Source organism: Budorcas taxicolor, chromosome 11 (genome assembly GCF_023091745.1).
Source record: "Budorcas taxicolor isolate Tak-1 chromosome 11, Takin1.1, whole genome shotgun sequence".
Taxonomy (NCBI): domain Eukaryota; kingdom Metazoa; phylum Chordata; class Mammalia; order Artiodactyla; family Bovidae; genus Budorcas; species Budorcas taxicolor.
The window spans coordinates 45752147-45774064 of record NC_068920.1 but is presented as its reverse complement, the minus strand read 5'-3'; the positions used below and the strand labels follow the sequence as shown (position 1 = coordinate 45774064).

Below are 21918 nucleotides of genomic sequence, written 5' to 3'. Positions count from 1 at the left end.
CACCTCAGCATCAAAAATAACCAAAGCAAAAACAAAGACAACCATCTGATTGAAAAATGGTAGGAATGCAAACTGGTGCAGCCCCCTATGGAACACGGCGCCAAGACGGCCGGTGCACTGGGATGACCCGGAGGGATGGTACAGGGAGGGAGGTGGGAGGGGGGTTCAGGATGGGGAACACATGTACGCCTGTGGCGGATTCATATTGATGTGTGGCAGAACCAATACAATATTGTAAAGTAAAATTAGCCTCCAATTAAAATAAATAAATTTAAATTAAAAAATAAATAAATAAAATAAAAATAGATCTACCCTAGGATCAGCAATTTCACTTCCGGGTATTTATCCAAAGAAAGTGAAAACATTAACTTGAAAAGATATATGCACCCCATGTTCACTGTAGCATTATTTATAATAACCCAGACTTGTCCATTAACGGATAAATGGATAAATAAAATGTGGTATACACACACACAATGGAGTATCATTCAGCCATAAAATGAAGGAAATCTGGCCATTTGCAACAGCATGGATGGACCCTGAGAGTATCATGTTAAATGAAAATAAGTCAGACAGACAAGACAAATACCACATAAGCTCACTTAAACATGGAATCTAAATAAAACCAAAAAACTAAAAAAAAAAAAACCCAGTAATCATGGATGTGAACAATATTCATCGACAAATGCGTACTGCTCAACGAGCAATGATATCACCTCACATTTGTTAGAATGGCTATGATCAAGAAGACAAGAAATCAGTCTTGGCAAGGATGTGGAGAAAAGGGCACCACTATGTCAAAAATAGACAACTGGTAAATTACGCTTTGTCTAAATGATGGAATATCACACAACTAAAAATGACTTTGTACCAAAATATGTCAGGATGTTGGAAAATACACAAAGTCCAGAGGGCAGGTTAAAAATTAGGGTGAGAAGAGAAAAAGACAGGCGGGTCGCCAAACCAAAATGTTGACAGCAGTTTCAGTTGGGCAGCAGTGATATTGTCTTTGCTTATCTGAAATAAACATGTATTACTTTTGCAATAAGAAAATGAAAGTGTAAAAATAAAAGTTGTTGTTTTAAAAACAAAGAGAAGAACTTTACTCTGGGGACTCTGCCAATGTGAAAAAATTGGTAGTAGTTCTTGGCTCCCTTCAACAAATCAACCCTGAAGAAACACAGAAATCTAGGAACTTAAAAAAAAAAAAAAAATCTTGAGAAACTCACAGGATGATGGACAGTCCCTTTTGAGCTGGTCCGGGGAAGGGGGTGTGGAGCTGAAGGGGACTGGCCAATGAAAGCTGTTAACAGAAAGCCAGCGGGGGTGGGGGGTGGGCAGGTTAGCTTTCTCCCTGCCCTTATGCACTGATGCCTCAGTATGATAACTGCTTGTCCTCTTACTGAAGAATCTGGTGATAGGAGCACCAGAGAACTAGCTCAGGAATTCACTACAGGTCAGGTGGCGGGGGGCGGGGGGTGTGGCGTAGTGGGGGGCAGCTGTCAATGTCCTGCTGTGAGTTGAAGACCACAGTGGGAGACCATCTGGCCTCAGGCATCCATTCCTCCACTTCCCTCCTCCAAAGCCCACTGAGGGTCATTGCTTCCTTCCAACCTGCTTCTCCCCAAGGGCAGAAGGCCTGCTGGACCACCATAATACATCACTCCAGGATTACATCGCTCCAGGAGGTGCCGTTTTCATCACGCTCTAGGTGGACAGCATCTCCTGGAGTTGCACAGCACACAACCTGCACAGTCTGATGTTAGCATCCTCGGTTAGGAAGGGCCTCGGGGCCTCAGTTAGGGCCGGCGGCAGGGAATGAAAAGTACCAGCATCAGGGCATTAGCTACAGCCACAGTCAGGACATTAGTTAGGGCCAGCCTCAGGGCCTTAGTTAGGGACAATATTTGCGCCTCTGTTGGAGATAACTTGAGGGCCCTCGTAAGAGGCAGGTTGTTAGTTAGGGCAGCATCAAGGGCTTATTTAGGGACAGGATTACGGGGATAGTGAGGGGCATTTGAGGCTATCGGGGACATTGTCAGGGCCCTTGTTGGGGCAAGCATCAAGGCTATAGTTATGGCCAGTGACAGGGAGTGAGTCTGGCCACCACTATAGGCAGTGTCAGTGACCTGAGTAGAGACAATATGAAGACCTTACTTAGTGAGAACGCCAGAGACTTATTTTGGGTTAGGGTTTAGGGTTAGGCTGGTCCCTGGTGGGGAAGATTACAAACATGAGTGAATAACTGTGATATTCTGGCATCTTGAGCTCTCTGGGCCTATCAAAGACGACGATCTGGCCTTGAACCTTTTCCCGTTAAGTAGTGTCATACAGAATAGCGCATATCCTCGGGGCAGTAAATTTATTGGCTAAACTAAGGAGACCCTTGAGAAGTACATCTAGTGCCTCCCCGAACAAAAACAAACCAAAAAACCCCAACCCTCCATTCATATAAATAGAAAAAAAAAAATCAAACAGACCAAGACTGTAAAAGAAATATAAATACAGCAAAACAAATAACAGAGGATATGAACAACATGAAACACAATTTTTCATGGTAAAAGGGAACAAGGGAAAGCAGTAGCTAAAAACATTATTGTGAAATAAATAACACAAGAAGATAAATGGTAACATCCACACAGGAGAAATTGATGAGCTGGAAGGTAAGACTGAAGGGCTCTTCTAGCAAAAAGAGGAGGAGGATAAGAAACTAAAATATAATTTGAGAACAGTGGAGGATCTAAGCAGATGGGTCACATCCAAATAGAGGTCCAAGAAAAAAAAATTAAACTTGGGAGAAGGAAGGAATAGAATAATGGAAAAAAAAAATTCCCTATATCAGGAAAATTTCATTGAATGCCAACAGGACAGATGAGGAAAAGCTTATCCTAGACATATTAGGTAAAATTTAAGGAAAGTAGACAACAACAGCAACACTCAATCCAGAGAAGAAGAGCATATCACCAACAGCAAAAACCAGACTGATGTAAGACTTCTCCCAGTAGCCAGGCTGATTAAGGAGACAGTGCAGTGAGATTCTTAACATAATGAAGGAACGAACTTTGAACACAAAATTGTGTATGCATTCAAATAATACTATAAAATTACTACTTTAATATTATAAAACTGTGGTGTTGGAGAAAGAAAACTCTTGAGAGTCCCTTGGTCTACAAGGAGATCCAACCAGTCCATCCTAAAGCAAATCAGTCCTGAACATTCATTGGAAGGACTGATGTTGAAGATGAAACTCCAATACTTTGGGCCACCTGATGTGAAGAGCTGACTCATCTGAAAAGCCCTGATGCTGGGAAAGACTGAAGGTGGCAGGAGAAGGGGACGGCAGAGGATGAGATGGTTGGATGGCATCACCGACTCAGTGGACATGCATTTGAGTAAACTCTGGGAGTTGGTGATGGACAGGGAGGCCTGGCGTGCTGCAGTCCATGGGGTCGCAAAGAGTCAGACACGACTGAGCGACTGACCTGAACTGAACTGCTTTAAAACATTATAAACACCACCTGGCACATCAGATTTAATCAGATTCACCATCCAGATTGCAGTCACCATTAGAAACCACCACAATGAAAACATTCATATAAGAAGAGAAACAAATCCAAGAGACACTGCAAGAAATGCGCATTTGCACAAGATCAAATACTTGGTAAAGTTATCTTAAAAAGAAAGGGAGGGTGCTGACAAGAGATACAGACGGGCAGACTATTCGTAATAACCCGAAAGTAAAATTCTAGAAAACACCAACAATAACAGTGGGGAAGGTTGAAAAAACAGCAAAGACCTAAGAGTGTGCTAAAGCTTTTGCCCTGTTTGGAAGAAAAGCAGGGGGTCATTTATTTAAAAGCCAAGGAGGAGGAAAAAACACAAAAAAGTACAACAGATTTTTAAAAATTGTTGAGATGAGTCCAACTATCTCAATAATTACAACAAGGCAACTAGAATAAACTTGCCAGTTAAAAGTCAAAGATTGTCAAATTTGATCAAAGTAATAGCTATGTGCTATTTTAAGAGACATACCGAAAGAACAAGAACACCTAGTGGTTAAAAATGAATAGAGGAAAACAGATGAAATAATCTTATGAAAGCTCAAAGCAAGCTGATATAGCTTCAGTAAAATCAAATCCATAAACCTTAAGACCAAAAATATCATTATGGAGAGAGACCTACTGCTTAGTGATAAAAGATCCAATTTATGAAAAAGACATAACAATTCGAACCACATATGAACCTAAGAAAATCACCTCAACTATAGATAAAATAAAAAGCAATAGGACCTCTGAGAGAAACCAACAAATCCACCCACTTATTTATTGTTGGCAGGCCAAGCAGATGGAAAGTCAGCACAGACTGACATAACCAAAGGTTTAGGCAAGAAAATTAACCAGCTGGGTCCAATAAACAAATATAGATTTCTTTATGTAATAATTAAAGGATAAGCTGTTCAAGAATTTTAAAAATATAAAAACTGCCAATATACTAGGTCATAAAGCAATCCTCAATAAATTTGAAAGGATAAGTTTCATACAGATAAGATTCTCTGGCCATATAATTAAATTACACTTTAATAAAACTATGAATTAAAGTCCTCATCTCTTGTATCTCCTGCATTAACAGGCAGGTTTTTTTTTTTAACCACTAGTGCCAACTGGGAAGCTGACTTCCCTACAAACAGAGCTGAATTTCCTCAGAAAATTAAAAACAGAATTACCATATGACCCAGAAACTCCACTTTTGGATATACACCCAAAAGAATGCAAAGTAGAGTCTCAAACAGATAACTGCATACCCATGATCACAGCAGCATTATTCACAATAGCTAAAACATGGAAGTAACCCAAGTTGATCAATGAATAAATTACCAAAATGTAGCACATTCATCCAATGGAATATTATTTAGCCTTAAAAAGAAAGGAAATTCTTCAATATGCTACAGCATGAATGAATCTTGAGGACCTTTGCTAAATGAAATAAGCCAATCACACACACACACACAACCTCAAATACTACAGGATTTCACTTCTATGAGGTTCTTATTCAGTTTCCCAGTTGTGTCCGACTCTGTGACCCCATAGACTGCAGCATGCCAGGCCTCCCTGTCTCCCACCATCTCCCAAAGTTTACCCAAGGTCATGCCCATTGCATCGGTGAGGCTATCCAGCCATCTCCTCCTCTGCCGTCAATCTTTCCCAGCATCAGGGACTTTCCCAAAGAGTTGTCTGTTTGCATCAGATAACGAAAATACTGGAGCTTCAGGCTCAGCATCAGTCCTTCCAGTGAATATTCAGAGTTGATCTCCTTTAAGACTGACTGGTTTGATCTCCTTGCTGTCCAAGGGACTTTCAGGAGTCTTCTCCAGCACCACAGTTTGAGGCATCAATTCTTCGGCTTTTTGGCTTCTTTACAGTCCAGCTCTCACAACTGTATGTGACCACTGGGAAGACTACAGCTTGACTGTATGGACCTTTGTCGGCAGAGTAATGTCTCTGCCTTTCAACACACTGTCTAGGTTTGTCATAGCTTTCCTGCTATGGGTCTTAGAGCAGCCCAAACCAGTAAGATGGTGAATTTTCTGTGTATTTAAACACAAGAAAAAAAGGTGGGGGGGAGGAACATCCCAAAAGAATTTTCCAGGGAACATGGTAATCAGATTCTAAAATTCTCATGGACAAAGCTTGGTATAGCTAGCTAAAGCACTGTTGAAGATTAAAACGGATTTCCCTTATCAGATAATGGACTTATGAAGCCATAGAGATTAAAACTGTGTGATACTGGCATACAGAAAGACAAACTAAATAGAATAAAACAAACTCAAAACAGACCAATGCACACATAGCTGATTTATGGAGGAAGTCCATGGAGTCGCTAAGAGTCAGACACGACTGAGCAACTTCACTTTCACTTTTCACTTTCATGCACTGGAGAAGGAAATGGCAACCCACTCCAGTGTTCTTGCCTGGAGAATCCTGGGGACGGGGGAGCCTGGTGAGCTGCCATCTATGGGGTCGCACAGAGTTGGACACGACTGAAGTGACCTAGCAGCAGGAATTATTCAATATGGAACTAGAAAAAGTGACTATTCACATGAAAAAGAATGAAACTGGATTCCCCGAAGTTACCCCCAGATTAACTAAGGACTTAAATGCAAAAACAAAACTTCAAATATTTTAGTAAAACCATAGGCATTATTCTGACCTTGAGTGACGCGTTTCATTAAGTACAAAAAGCACTAACCATAACAGACAGAACTAATAAATTCAAGAACTACTACTGATCAAAAAAATTGTTACACAAAGTATGGCTTGTTTTTTCAAACTGGGAGAAGATATTTGCAACGTATCTCAAGAACTTGGACCCTACCAATATGAAAAACCAAACAGAAAAATGAGCACATGACCTGATCTGGTATGACACAGGAAAATAAATAAATATATATATAGCTAATAAACACGTGACAAGACGCCTGACCTCATTCTAAACAGGGAAGTACAAAGCAAGACCACAATAAAATGACATTTTATACACAGTCCACTGGAAAAAGTCCAGAATGATAATACTGAATGTTGGGAAGGATCCAAAAGACACTTCGGTACTGCTAGGGAGAATGTAAAGTTGTACAGCCACTGTAAGACAATGCCAGCTTGTTTGCCAAGGTTAAACATTCACATATTCCATACCCTGGCAATTCCTTTCCTAGAAAAAGTGTACACCAAGATGCAGTTACATCTTGAACGAGAATACAAGTGTTTAAAGCAGCACTGTTTATAACATCAAGAAACTGGAAAGAACCCAAACGTTCACTAACAGGAAGTGTGGTATATTCACGTAATGGAACAGGAGACGAAGAGAAAAGGAGATGAAAGAAACCAACCGCAACTCAGGCTGACATCTGTGAATTTCAGTTACGTCAAAAGAGTAATTCCTGAAGGACCGCACACAGCACAATACTTACAAATTCAGGAACACTGTCTCATTCTTAAAAAGCAAAGGAGTGATAAACAAGGCATTTAAAAGTGTTTTCTTAGGAAGGAGAAATATAAGGTAGTGAAGTCCACAGAGGTGGTCAAAGGTTTTTTCCAGGGTTCTGATTCTTCAAAAAAAAAAAAATTGATGAGGTAGCGGGTTTCCTTAGGAATTCATAGCATTATCAAAATATGTAAATACATTTGTATAAATAAAGTGAAAAAGGCCACGCATGGATCAATAATGAGATTATTTAATGAACCTAGGATTAGGATTTACTCTAAAATTCTATGTAACTAGAGTCCATCAAAACTAAATTTAAAAAACTTCACCTCGTTTCAAAAATCTTTCATGCCTCTTCATTGCATCAGGCCTCTTACCGGGGGTTCTAAGCTTTGAGACCTGGATGCTCCACGTTTCATTTCTTCAACATAATGGAAGAACAGAACAGAGGACAGAAGAGCAAAACCAAAAAGGGAAAGCCTGCAGGACTGAGCGATTCTCCTACTAAGCTGTCATGCGACGCCAAGTCAGTCTTGAAGTCAGAAGCCAAAAAAAGTGCCCTGCAAACATTGCCAACACTATCGCAGGACGTGTATTTACAGGCATACCTTGGGGATACTGTGGCGTTGATTCCAGGCCGCTGCACTAAGGCAAGGATCACAATAAAGCAAGTCACACTGAGTCTCCTGGTTTTCCAGTGCATGTAAAAGTTACGTTGGACTTCTCTGGTGGTCCAGTGATTAAGAATGCATCTGCCAATGCTGGGGACATGGGTTCTATCCCTGGTCTGGAAAGATCCCACATGCCACGGAGCAGCTAAGCCTGTGCGCCACAAGTGAGTGCAAGTGAGCGCCACAAGTGAGTACTGAGTGCAAGCACCCACAGTCCGTGCTCTGCAATGAGAGAAGCTGCTGCAATAAGAAACCTGTGCACCGCAAAACCAGGAGTAGCCCCCACTGGCCACAACTAGAGAAAGCCCGTGTGGTTAAAAAAAAATTATGTTTACACTACCCTGTAGTTTGTTAAGCGTACAACAATAGCATTAATCTAAGCAAATGTACATACTTGAATTAAAAAATACTTTACTGCTAAAAATTACTCCTATTAAGCCTTCAGGGAGTCGCAGTAGTAACATCTAAAATAACCAATCACATGGGATTTCCCTGGAAGTCCAGTGGCTAAGACTTCAAGCTCCCAAGGCAGGGAGTCCAGGTTCAATACCTGGTCAGGGAACTAAGATCTCACAAGCGGTAACAAAGATTGAAAATCCCGAATGCCGCAACTAAGACCTGGTACAGCCAAATAAATAAATATTTTTTAAAAAATAACTGATCACAGATCACCATAACAAATGTAACAACAGCAAAAGAGTTGGAAATGTGAGAATAAAATGTTGACACAGTGAGCGAATGCTGTTGGAAAAACGTCACCAATAGACTTGCTCAATGCAGGGGTGCCACAAACCTTCCATTTGTAGAAAAACGCAGTATCTGTGAAGTATAGTAAAGCGAAGCATCATCAAGTAAGGTGTGCCTACTCGATACTTCCTTTTTTTTGAAAATCACAAACAGTCACCATCCAACGTGGCAGCTGCTAACCACACGTGGGCATTTAAATCAGTGAAACTGTAATAAAGTTACAAATTCAGTTTGTCAGTCACAGTAGCAGCATCTGAAGCCCGAGGCTGCCTACGGTATCAGACAATACATAGAACGTTTTCATCATCCTGGGAAGTTCTATGGGACAGCACTGCCCTAAACCTACGACAAGACGGGTGGAACTTGCTTATACACAAGCCAGGAGGAGCAGTGCAGGATCAGCTCAGGATTGGTGGAGGGGCTTCCAAGCTGAGCTGTCTTCTCAGGGGGAGTCCTGCAGCACCAGTCCCAGGGCTGACAGCCTCAAGCAGGCACCCAGAGAGACCAAGACGGCTGACTTAGTGAAACCCACAACCCCTTCACTCTGTCCCCTGGATGGGGCCCCTAAAAACTCTCATCTGGAGGGTAGAGGACAAGTGCTTGTGAACATCTCAGCTCTGCCTGCTGCCCCCTCCCCTCCATCTAGCCCTTCTTCCTCACTAGCCCCACTTACCCTGCCCTGCAGGGCAGTTTTACTCTGAATAAGTACCTCTGCCAATCAAAGGAGCTGGGCTGGGAGATGACAAAGTGGCAGCAAACAGCAGCACAGGAATTCAAGGCCCTGTGACTGCCACTGTCTCAGGACACTGGTGGAGGGCTGGGGGAGAGCAGGGGGGGGTGGTACAGTCCCCCCTGCCCCGCCCCAATACACACCACTGAAGAGAGAGATCCATCATTCAAAGTAGGTCACTGTAGCCAGTTCCTTGTCCAAACCACCAGCTATGTGGTGATCAACCCTCGACTATCACACTACCAAGCCAGGACCAATAACCCAGACCAGGAGGGCGCATGAAGCAACCACTGTGTAGATCATGACACTGAGCCCAGGCTGGGGCAGGAACCTGCCCAAGTTCACACGGCAAGGGGGCAGAAGAGCCCAGAGCGGAAACGCAGCTGGCCACCTCTCCGGGCTCCCTGGCCTCCTCCTATGCAAGGAGAGTCTGTGCCCCCCTGACTGTGCTCAGCCAGCCCTCTCTAACCAACAGTGGTCCCCACCCTCGCTCACCCACAGGCCCTGGACAGACAGCAGAGGTAGTGCCCTGACCAAGGGCAGCCAGCCAGGTCTGGCCCCTTCCTGGAACCTGGTCTGCCAGTCAGGCCCTGAGGAATGGCCTGGAACAGGGCGGGTCAAGTCAATTCCCCTTGGCCAGCGTGTGCAGCCCAGGAAGGATGCCAGGATTCCAGGTCAAGTGACCACTGGGGGTTGCAGGGAGCTGGCTACAGGGCAGGAGGGAGGAAAGAGCTAGCGGGGGTCCCTGGGCCCCTTCTCAGAGCCCCCACAGCCACTGAACTCTGTGTTAGATGGCAGTCTTCAGGAACTACTCCCGCCAGTGGGCTGGGATCCTCGAAGGTGGGGCCTGCGATCACTCCCCTTTGACCGCAACACAGTGCCAGGCACACAGCAGGCACTCTAGAGAAGATGCATTGAACCAGCAAATGAGGACAGCTGAGGGGTTGGGGGGGGGGGTAGGGGTGGGGGAGTCCCACCCGGGGGTCCGACCCTGAGCAGTGGAGGTAAGGGCCTCAGCAATCAAGAAAATGAAACCTTATTTTCCTCTGACTTCAACTTCTATAATCGCACACTCACAGTCCCTGCCTGACCTCAAGGCTTAGAACAAGCATACGGCAAGGGCCACCCCACACACAGCACTTGTCACTTGCTGGACACTTCCTTCTTATTTCTTCCCCAGGTCCAGTCTATAAGGTAGGTTACCCTCTTCATCTGAAGGCTAAGGATGGACTTTAAAAGTTGCCCGAGATATACTACTGTAACAGTAGTATACAGGTGCAGCTGAAATCCCCACAAGGGTGTATCATACTTCAGAGATATCATTTTAAACCACCTTCATTCATTCAGAAAACACCGGTGAGCACCAGCCGTGTGCCAGGCACTTTTCTAGGTGCTCGAAACGCAGCTATGAACAGAATCCGCCCAGATCCCTGAGAGCTTTCATGCTAGTTAATGAGAAGACAAAAACTAACCATACAACATAATGTAGAGTAGGGTCGCCACGCCTTTTCTGTCGGAAAGACCAAAGAGTAAATATTTTCAGCTTTGCCAGCCATATGGTCTTTGCGGCAACGCCTCAGCTCTGCAACGTGCTGCTGCTGCTAAGTCGCGTCAGTCATGTCCGACTCTGTGCGACCCCATAGAGGGCAGCCCACCAGGCTCCCCCGTCCCTGGGATTCTCCAGGCAAGAACACTGGAGTGGGTTGCCATTTCCTTCTCCAATGCGTGAAAGTGAAAAGTGAAAGTGAAGTTGCTCAGTTGTGTCTGACCTTCAGCAACCCCATGGACTGCAGCCCACCAGGCTCCTCTGTCCATGGGATTTTCCAGGCAAGAGTACTGGATGTGGGAGATATGTAAATAAGTGGGTGTGGTTATGTCACAATAAAACTTTATTAATGCACAGTGAATTTAAAATTTCAAATAATTTTCACGTGCCACGGACGTTATTCTTTTGATTTTCTTTTTCAATCACATTTAGAAACAGAGAAACTATTCTTAGCTTACAGGCTACACGCAAGCTGCTGGTGGCCCTGGACGGTATCTTGCCAACTCCTGGGAAACAAAACAGCTGGGGGCATGTATGCGGGGAGGGACTTCAGGTCAAGGAGGCCTCCCCTAAGGAGGTGACCCGGGGGCAGAGCCCTGAACGAGACAGGCTGGCGAGGGCAGTGGCACGTGGAAAGGCTTGGCGGCGTGGATACCGGGGAGGATTGGGGCGGAGTGGCAGGAGAGAGGTCTCTGCAGTTGATGGAACGAGATCACGGGGCCTCCAAGCCCGGGGGAGGACTTTAGTCTAAATCTGACGTCAAACCACTGGGCTCTGGCACTTACTAGCTTTGTGACCTTGGGCGAGTTCTCCAACTTCTCTATGCCTCATTTCTTAACAAAAATGAGAATAAGGACAGTGCTTGTTTTCAGAGGGTGGCAGGACTCTGTGAACATAAGGTCCCAAGGGAGTGTTGGCTTCTGATATTTGTACTCGAGTCAAGGTGGATGGAGCAGGACCTGGGAGAGGTGGTGATAACTCTGGTCAACTCACCCACGATGTCCACCACATCCGGCCGGATGAGCGGCTCCCCGCCCGTGAGCCGGATCTTGTCCACGCCTTCTTTCACAAAGAGCCGGGCCAGGGTCAGGATTTCCTCTGTGGTCAGCAGGTCAGGCTTGGGGGTCAGAGGGACCCCCTCCTCGGGCATGCAGTATTGACCTGAGGGAAGGGAGGGGACGTGGAGGAAGGAAGTGACTGCAGCGGTCAGACCGCGAGGCCTCCAGTCCCCAACTTGCCCACCTGCTGCAAGTTTCTCCAGAACCCCAACCCAGCCAGGAGGAGAGACCCGGCCAAGTCTGAGGTGGCACAAACCCTAGGCCAGATTCACTCTGAGGCTCACCTTCCATTTCCATAAAATTTAACACCCTTCCCCATCCGGCCTTGGTGTCCCTCAGTGTGTTAAAGATGAGAAATGAGCGGCCAGGGCAGCCTGGCTGGGGGTAGGGGCAGGCGGAGACTGCCTCCTCTGTGAGGGGCCGCTGGGCGGGGTCTGCGCGGAAGGCCAGGGCCCTGCGCCCACTCCTGCCATCATTCAGTGCCTTTACCGCCTCTGGCTGTGACAGTGAGCCCCACCTCTGTGTGTCCTGAGGTGCAGGAGGCCAGGAGGTGCTCCCTGCCCTGGGCAAGGCCACTCTCCTCCTTGGCAACACGAGTTCTCACACCCAGGCTACAGTCCTTCAGGTGACTGAACACCAGTCCCATTTCACAGACTGAAAGACTGAGGTACCACCTGTTCAGGGCAAGGCAGCAAAAGGGGATAATGAGGCGAGCCCTGGCTGGTGAGTGGGGCACCATGTCCTCCCTTCATTTCCCGTGGGACGGGTTCAACAGTACTAGTGGTCAGGACCTGCCAGGGAGTCGGGCAGATTAGGGAAGGGTCTAGAATTGGTCTTTGAAGAACAGATTAGGCAAGAACATCAGAACATCAGAACTGCACGGGGTAAGTATTGTTAGGTTGAACATTTACTACACAGACATGTATTTATTGGGCCATGAAGTAAACACGTTTCTTACCGTGAGTTACAGTGCGAGGGAGGGAGGGAGGGAGGAAAGATGGAAGAAAGGCAGGACAGATGGACGCGCACACTCTGGAAGTCCCTCCGGCAGTGGACCCACCCCAGAGCTCTCTGTATGATGTTATGCAATGAGGACTGTGTACCAGCCTGGCCCCAGATGACCTATCTCATGCAACTGGAGTGTTTCCTTATACCCGGCAGTGCTGGCCGTGGGCACTGGCCTATTTCACCTGTTTATAGTGCCCGGCGGGCCCCATGCCATGTCCTGCACTGTGCAGACCTCAGGGAATTAGGAGGGCGGGAGAAAGAGTCCCGAGCCCGTGGTAGGTCCCGGGTCAGCCTCGATCCTGAATCCAATAGCAATTCTGTTCTCCAGCCTGATTCCAAGGAGAACCCAGCTTCCAGGATCACAAAACTCACTCTTGATCCCCACCTTGCCCCTGAACCCCACTTGACGAGCAAGGAAGAAGGCTGGACGAAGTCTCCTAGAAAGAGGAATGGGGAGGAGGATTCCTGGGCCAGGGGCCACTGCAGCAGAGGGACAGGTGCCCAGAGAAGGCCCGGGGGGCAACTCACATCTGAGGTTACATCTCTCGGTGAGGGAGATCCGCAGGTAGCTGTGGCGCCGGCCGAAGCTGTCGGTGAGGAAGGCGGAGAAGGGGGCCGCACGCTCCCCCAGGAACGGCCTCGGCCTGGACGGCACCTGCAGTGGGGTGGGAGGAACCACGGGCTGGGGGCAGGTGTGGGGAGAGCCCACCTCCGGGACACAACCCCCACCCGTCAACCACCCCCTCCCTCCCCTCTGACACCCGCACACACTGCCTCTCCATCCATATGTGGGCTCCGTGGTTCTGGGGGTCTGGAAGTCTCCCCTCATTCACAGGATGAGAGACAGGTCTAGAAGGAAGGACCTGCCCCTCCAAGCCCCATACTCAGCCCTGGGGGTGCAGGGCCTCTGCTGGGGTGCAGCTGCCTGGGCATCAGGACAGGGCAAAGGGTACTAGACCCCACTCAGCCCCAACCACCTCCCTGTCACGCCACCCTCAAAGGACGCCCATCCAGGAACAGCCATCCCTAGCATCTTTTGGACAGGTCACTGGGAGGGCATGTGCCTCTCGGCACCCAAGAAACACGTCCAGAAACAAGGAGGGATGAGCAGGCAGCTATGAGGGCCAGTGGCCTGGAACATGGAACCACTTCTCCAACCCAGGCTTCCCCTTCCTTACCTTGAAAGTGAAAGTCGCTCAGTTGTGTCTGACTCTCTGTGACCCCATGGACTATACAGTCCAAGGAATTCTCCAGGCCAGAATACTGGAGTGGGTAGCCTTTCACTTCTCCAGGGGATCTTCCCAACCCAGGGATCAAACCCAGGTCTCCCGCATTGCAGGCAGGTTCTTTACTAGCTGAGCCACAAGGGAAGCCCTCCTTACCTTGAGCTCAAAGCAATTACTCCTTGTGGCAGATGGGGTCACACAAGCTGCCTCTCCACTGCTCAGGGGGACCCAACAGACTACACCCCCAGGAGCAGCTGGGTAGCCAGCCAGGATGGGTACACCTACGATGGAGGGCTCCCCTCCTGTAGAAGACCCTGGGGTAAGGACAATACAACCAGGGGGACCCACAGAGGCAATGAGGACACCAGCCCCCAGGAAGGGAGGATGGAGGTGCTAGGATGGCCACCATGCTAACCCTGTGCCCAGATTACGTCAGTCCTTATCCTTCACCTACCCACGGCCAGAAGAAAGCATTAAGGACCCACACTTTGGGGATTAATGGGGAGGGGATTGCTGGAGGCTTCTCACAAGGCACAAACGCATCCTGGGGGAGAGAAAGGCAGCCAGCCTCCGTCCCCCTTTCCCAAGTGTGAGATCATCTGCTCTCTCTCCCCGCCTCCCTTTAGAGCAGGGGTCCCCGAAGTCCAGGCTGTGGACTGGTACCTCCTATAAGATCACTGGCAGCATTAGATTAGAAATAAAGTGCACAGGATATGTAATGCACTTGAATCATCCCGAAACCATCCCCTCGCCCCTAGCCCTAGTCTGTGGAAAAACTGTCTTCCATGAAATTGGTCCCTGGTAGCAAAAAGGTTGGGGACCCCTGCTTTAGAGCACAACCCTGGGTCTTGACCGATGTTGATGATAACTGCCCCACAGAAATAACACCTGCAAGGCATCTTGAGGTTTCCAAAGAACGTTCTCTGCTCCGTCCCCACACCTGAAAGGATTATTATAACCAATGCTTGGATGGGGTCCACGAACACCCCTGGTGGAACCAGGACTCAAATCCAGGTCTTCTAAGTTCTGCAGTCTTTGCCCTAGTTGCATGGGGTGTGTCTAAGAAGGAATACAGGATGGAATACAGGGCAGGGAGAAGGCATTTCTCTAATCTTTAGAACAAGAAATCATGATCGTGGTGGTCATCTGTGAGGTCTATGGATAGAGCTCTGGACTGGGGGCAGGAACCCCTGGTTTCCGGGCTCTGTGTACCCTGACAGACTGGCAAAGTTCTCTCACTCCTCTTGGTCTGCTCACCCAGCTATAAAACAAGGACAGTTATGGGCTAAAAGTGTCCTGCTGTAAAAGAGGGGGTTAGCCAGGATGCTGGCAGAGAAACACCCCAGATTATCACCATTTTATAACCTAATAAAGCAGGCTTCTGGAATGGATAAAGAAGATGTGGTACTTATACCCAATGGAAGATGATTCAGCCATAAAAAAAAGAACAAATAATGTCATTTGTAGCAACATGGATAAACCTAGAGTCTGTCACACTGAGTTTGAAGTCAGACAGAGAAGGACAGATACCGTATCAATTACTTGTGGAATCTTAAAAAAAAAATGGTACAAATGAACTTACTTACAAAATAGGGAAAAAAAGTTACAGATGTAGAAAACAATCTTATGGTTGCCAAGGGAGAAAGGGATAAATCGGAAGACTTATTATAAAGGGGGACTGACACACACACACTTGTGTGCTGAGCACTCAGTTGCTAAGTCATGTCTGACTCTTTTCGACTCCACGGCTCCTCTCTCTGTCCATGCAGTTTCCAGGCAAGAATGCACAATCGAGCTGCCATTTCCTTCCTCTGGGCATCTTCCTGATCCAGGGATCCAACTCGCATCTTCTGCATCAGCAGGTGGATTCTTCTAGCACTGAGCCGCCAGGGAAGCCTGTGCACACACTGCTAATAAAGACCTACTGTATAGCATAGGGAACTCCACTCAGTACTCCGTCATGGCCTATATGGGAAAAGAATCTAAGAAAGAGTGGGTATATGTATAAGTGATTCACTTTGCTGTACAGCAGCAATGTGCTACACAGCACATTGTAAATCAATTATATTCCATTAAAAAATTTTTTTAAATGTTTAAAAAAGAAAGAAAGCAGGTCTCTGGGTCTCCTGCGGTCCAGGAAAGAGAAACATTTCCTTCAGGGACCTCCCCAGCCCTGGCTGCATGTTAGAACCATCTGGGGAGTTGAAGAAAAACATTCCCATGGAGACCAGTTGAATTCAGATCTCCAGGTGCTTGTGTTTTTCATCTCTCTGGGCTATTCTAATGTACAGCCAAGGTTAAGGGCCATTGATTGACTCAAGAGGCAGAAGGGGTGAGAGAGAGAGAGAGCAGGGGGTGCCTCAGGCTTTTCCTGTGTCCATAAAACTGACCTCACTCTGCTCACTCCAGGACCGGTTTCCCAATCATCTAAGAAACTCTGCTTATGGTCCAGGGACCAGAAAGTAGCCGTCACTTCCCTGAACTGCAGTCTGAAAGAATCACAAGAGTGCTCCCTCCTCCCTCCCTACTCACCCCACGGCCTTTCCACCCGTGCCCTTGGGGGTGGGGCAAAGACACACCACGGAATCAAGAGTCCCATCCCCACTGGCCACCAGGGTCCAGGAGCCCAGACACCCAGGAATCTGCAGCTATTCACAACTTAGTAACTGGCTAATCACTCCAGGGCCCCTCCTCCCCCTCGCCAAGACGCCCTCCTCACCCTAATCTGAACATCCTGGGGGAGGGAGGAACCCAAATGAACCCCCCAATGGGAGCCAGTGAGAGGACAGAGGCACATGACTCAGCAGAAACTGGAGAGGCGGTGTGGAATGGAGCAACCCAGCAAGGAATTAGGCCCTCTGTTCTGGCCAAGGGTGGGGCAGGACTGATTTCATTTTTGAAACCAAGAAGGACCTTATCTACATTCATTCAGATCATACAGCCAGTACCTGAGGCAGCCTCCTAAACACACACAAAACACATCTCTCGTCTCCCTCTCCCTGCCAGGACTGCAAACTCATCACTTGGATATTAACACGCCTCATCCCTGCCTCCTCTCTCCTCCAACACTGCATGTCCTACTTCCATTCTTCCTTTTTTTTTTCCTTTCTTTTAAACCCCCTGGAGGAAAAAAAATATTAGCACCAGTCAAAGGAGACTGGAATCCAGGAGGAATTACCAGGCAGATTAGACAGTGAAGCATCTCGCCCAGGAGAGGCTAGGACATGTCACAAGCAGAACACCTTTGGCTGCACAGACTCCCTGGCCCTCGCCTGGGGTGGGAAGTCTTCCTGCCTGACTCGGCGTTCCCGAGTCATAGCAGGTGTCGAACCACCTGTGTCAATGGACAGATAGGCAGGTCCCCAATCCAGAGAGAAAGGCAGTGTGTGTGAAATCCAGTTACACTAGGGTAACCATTCATTTCTAGGCTGGTCTGTACTGTCAAAATGCTTTAGCCCCACAGAGGGCCAAGAGGGAAAGGGCCAATATATACATACAGCTAATTCACTCTGTTGTACAACATTGTAAAGCAACAATGTGTGTGTTAGTTGCTCGGTCGTGTCTGACTCTTTGTGACCCCGTGGACTGTAGCCTGCCAGGCTCCTCTGTCTGCGGGATTCTCCAGGCAAGAATACTGGAGTGGGTTGCCATGCCCTTCTCCAAAGTTAAAAAAAATAAAAAGAAAAGGTTTAGCCTCTAACAGTGACTCTCAACTCTTGTTACACATGAAAATAACCTGAAGAACTTCTTAGCAGTACTGATGTCAGAGCCCCAGACCAAAGATTCTGTCTCAGCTGCTCTGAGTTGGGGCCCTGGCTTTGTGTGTAGCGTTCCTATTCTCTGCAGCCCAGGTTGAGAACCATTGGCCCAGCCACACCAGAATTCAGTGCCATGTTAATCTGGGTGATTGCAGTTCTGAGCATTAGCTTTGGAGGCAGGTAAACTTGAACGACAGGCCCGGTTGCCTACTACCGTTTCAGCTTTAGCTTCCTCGTCCATAAAGTATGGACAATAATGCTACCTAAGTCAACCAGAGGAGCTCCTGGCACACAGTAGGGGTTCAGGAAGAGACTGCTCCCATTCACTTAATCTAACTCCTACTCAGAAATATCCAGTCATCATATATCCATGGAGGGGCACTAGTTGTATACACTATGACTAGTTTTCCCACTCATGTCAGCTTCCCTAGTCTTGCAAAGCCCTACTTAATGGCAGAGAGCCCAAGGCTGGGGCTTCCAGACCTGCCCTCACACCACTTGAAGCAGGACAAGCAGGGTCTGAGCCACCCAGGGACCATGGACACCAGTGTGATTAACTGGGCACAAGGCAGCCAACCATATGCTACTAGTTACATCTCGTCTCCTACCAGTGCAGACTGGGTGAGCTGGGGAAGGGTAGTAGGAAGGAGTCAGTTTAGGAAGGGACCTGCCCTCCAAGTGCCTTCCCTGGTATCCACCAACATCGGGCCTTTGATTTGACTGATAAAGGCCAAGCTCCAAATTGCTCTGGAGTGTAGATACCAGAGGAGATGGGGAATAAAGAGACAGGCCAAACCCAAACAGCACTGGCCCAATTTACACCTCTTTGGGACGAGCTATACCCAGGGATGTTCAAAATTCATCTCTATTAAATGAGGGGACCTGGGCAAAGTGCCCAGCCCCAGGCCTTGACCTCCACTCTCCCTCCAGCCCCACCCTAAGTCTGAGGACTTCACACCTGTAAGGATAGTCATACTTTGGACGTTCAGACAGGCCTTCTGCAAAGTCGGCTTTCCTCCCGAGGGTGACTGCCCCAGGCCTGGCCCGGCCACCCTCCTCATGTACGCAGTCCCTCCCTGCAGAAACCTCTCCAACACGTGCTCTTCCCAGCCCTCCGAATAACTAGGTGCCACTGGCACCGAATCACCCTCTCCCCTGAACCAAGGCAGCACGCCCAGGACCTGAGGCCAGCCCTGTGTCACCCCAACAAAGCCTGCCCGGAGCCTGAGATGGAGAAAAAGGGGTGTAGTGCTTGCAACTGTGGGAAGCCCTATGTCCTGACTGTGCCAACCAGGCTGGCAGGGAGCTCCGTCTCCCCTACCCACCTCCCTGTATACCCACTCACCTCCCCGGTCCACCTGGAGAACCTCCTCAAGCTGCCAGTGGACCCGGCCCAAGGCCCCCTGCCACCAGCCTCGCAGCCAGCTCCCTCCCCACACCTCACATCACTCTCCCGCCCACACCCTGACAAACGCACAACACCTCCTGACTTCCCCTTGTCTCTCCCAGCACCTCCCATCCCAAACCAGACCTCCAGGGCAATCCAGGGCATGGTGGTGTGGGGAAAAGGGGCCCTGCTGAAAGGCAAGGGAGGACAGGGATTCCAGGAGCCCCCACCCTAGCTCCCGCCAACTGGCAAGCTCAGCGGAGAACACAGCTGTCTCCAAGACTCGCTCACCTCTCAGAGTCTCTGAAGGACATTCTATGCCCTCCCTCAACTGCGTACAGATTGGCTGGCCACCCCCTGGTCTTAAAGACATGAAAAGAGGGGAAGCCACAGGCCCAGGAGCCGGGTCACCCTGGGGGCACAGCAAGTGTGAAAGCTTGGGGCGTCCTGCCCAGTGCTCTGTCGCGTGCTACCTCACCAGGTCTATTTCAAACGGCCCCAAATATCTGCTGACGCCACTGCCCGCAGAACACTGGGTAAGCACTGTACCTAGAAACACAGGGGAGCAACCTGTCTGCGGAGGATAACACTGCTGAGAGACGTCCAAGGTAGGAGGGGGCTTATGGGACACAGCATGTGACAATGGTGGCAAGGATAATTATTAAGACAAACATGAAATACACGTGCACAGCATGTACATGGGCCAGACTATGTAAGTGTGTGTGTGTATATATATATATATATCACATTAACTCCTTTAATCTCTATAACCACCCTAAGGAGCAGACACTGTTCTTCCCATTTCACAGAGGAGAAGACTGAGGCACTGAGCGGTGAAGGGACTTGCTGACGTTCACACACCTCGTAAGTGGCAGGGCTGGGATTCAAACTGAGGCATTCTGCTCAAGTCCACCTCCCTACCTGCTACTGATACCTCCGCCCTCACAGTGTAAAGGAAAGGGCAGGAGCAGCGCCCCCACATCCTCCCTGAAGAAAAGAAGCTGGAGCACACGTGCGTGCGAGAGTTTGCGCTCCTGATCACTCACTTTATAGCTCAGGGGGGTCCAGGGGAGTTCACTTCCATGGGCTCCCTCACCTGAAGATACAAAACTCTACTCACCTCAGGTGGTTTACTGTGAGGCCTCAGTGAGACCATAAATGAAGCCACTTAGCACAGGCTGAAAAGTACAAAGTAAGTTAGGGGCTCGGGGTGGGGAGGAGAAACTTCCCCTCTTCCTAAATTCTTTAAAGACCTCTCAGCCATCTTGGTTTTCCCATTTTTCCCTCCGTGACTCTCAGAGTTCAAGAATTTGGACACACTTCTTCACCGCCCAGCAATGCGAATTGCTTATCTAAGGATCCTGACGGTGAGCAGGGAGGTCAGAATTGGGGAAAAGCAATTTAGCCTGAGACCCTCCTCCTGATTGAGCAACAGCAGGTGCTCAATCTGCTGACCTGCTGAGCCCCGGAACCTGAAGTCCTGTGCCAGGTCGTGGGAAAGGAATGACCAAATGGACCCAGAAAAAAGGTTTCACCAAATAAAAACAGATGCTTCTCCCAAAATGATACCCTGACAAGATGGGCAAAACAAACTGAAAACTTGTCATGCCAAAAATCCCTCTGAGAGATGCTGTTAAGGACTAGGGGGTGGGGATGGGGGGTGGCTATCCTAACCCTAAAGAGACAGCAGATTCCCAAACGTGCAAGAGCCCAGGTTCTGGGCTCCACTCTGCTCCAGAATCAGGCTGAACCCTCCTAAGGGAAATGAAGATGAAACATAAACAGCCAGTGAAGGACAGGTCACACAGCCAGGTGACTACAAAGTGGCATTTTTAGTCAGTGCTACATTATGAAGTAGGTGTCACAAAAACACCTGATCACACGGATAACCTCCCCGGGGGGCACAGTGAGGAAACTGTTTAAGGAAGAAGCTGTTTAAGGGTGTGCGGCAGGGCTGAGAGGGGTGCTAATAACATCGCACTGGTCCCTGCCCGCCTGCTCCCCCATCTCTGGGAGTCACTCAGACCTGGAAGGAGGTTGCCTGGCCAGGTGGGCAGGGAAGCTTTCGAGTCAGACCCCAGGGAGCACCCCCACCCCGCCACCCCCAGCTGGGATTCCAGGTGGGACTGGGCGGTCGATCTAGAGAACATCTTTCCACACCTCCTTCTCCCTGCGCGCCTAATTAAGCGCCGAGGGGGGTCCCTCCCAGGAGCGGACACCACTTTCAGAAGCAGCTGCCGCAGAGGGGCCGGGGTGCTTCTGGGCAGCTAGTGGCCTGACCTCTGCCTCCCCCAGGAAAAGTGTGGATGCGGACGGGCTCACCTCCACGACAGGCTCCCCAGGGCATGGCTGCGTCACCGGAGCCCCCGAGCTGCAGCTTCGGACACCGGCTCTCAGGACCCGCCGCACCACCCGGGACACTGGCTGGGCCGCCATTGAAGCCTGCCGGTGGTGCAAGATCCCACAGGGTAGCCGATTCGGGAGAACGCTAGCCCGGGACTCGCCGCCCCGGGTCCTCGAGGCAGGGGCGGGGCGGGGGCGGGGCCCGAGCAGCCAATCGGGGTGGGCGCCGTGCCGCGCGGCTTTCTGGGAGTTGTAGTCCACTGCCGCTGCTCCTTTTCCCTGGCTGGTTGTGTTCTATCTAGGGAGGGCTTGGAAAACGCCAGGTTCAAACTCAGCAAAAGATCCTGAGTCTTTTCCTACTGGCAGCTCTGGACTTTGTGCCAGTCGCATACCACGACCTAAGTGCTTTAGGGCCAGGTGAATGAAATTTGAGGAGGTGCCAAAAAAGTAGATTTTCAAGATAATG

At 48.8% G+C, this 21918-nt stretch overlaps 1 protein-coding gene across 3 annotated transcripts in view; it reads right to left on the bottom strand.

Annotated features, from left to right (window-relative positions):
* MOCS1 (molybdenum cofactor synthesis 1) overlaps nucleotides 1-21576 on the bottom strand; it is a 34504-nt gene extending 12928 nt beyond the window's left edge. For 2 of the 3 annotated variants that reach the window (XM_052648458.1, XM_052648459.1), the window contains exons 1-3: nucleotides 21432-21576; nucleotides 13267-13393; nucleotides 11666-11833 (exon numbers count right to left, since the gene is read on the bottom strand). In XM_052648458.1, coding sequence (XP_052504418.1) covers nucleotides 11666-11833; nucleotides 13267-13393; nucleotides 21432-21545 — 409 coding nt within the window. In that variant the 5' untranslated portion in view covers nucleotides 21546-21576. The remainder of the gene's footprint in view (nucleotides 1-11665; nucleotides 11834-13266; nucleotides 13394-21431) is intronic. The other variant, XM_052648460.1, reaches the window with a different exon arrangement.
* Nucleotides 21577-21918: the final 342 nt, after the last annotated feature.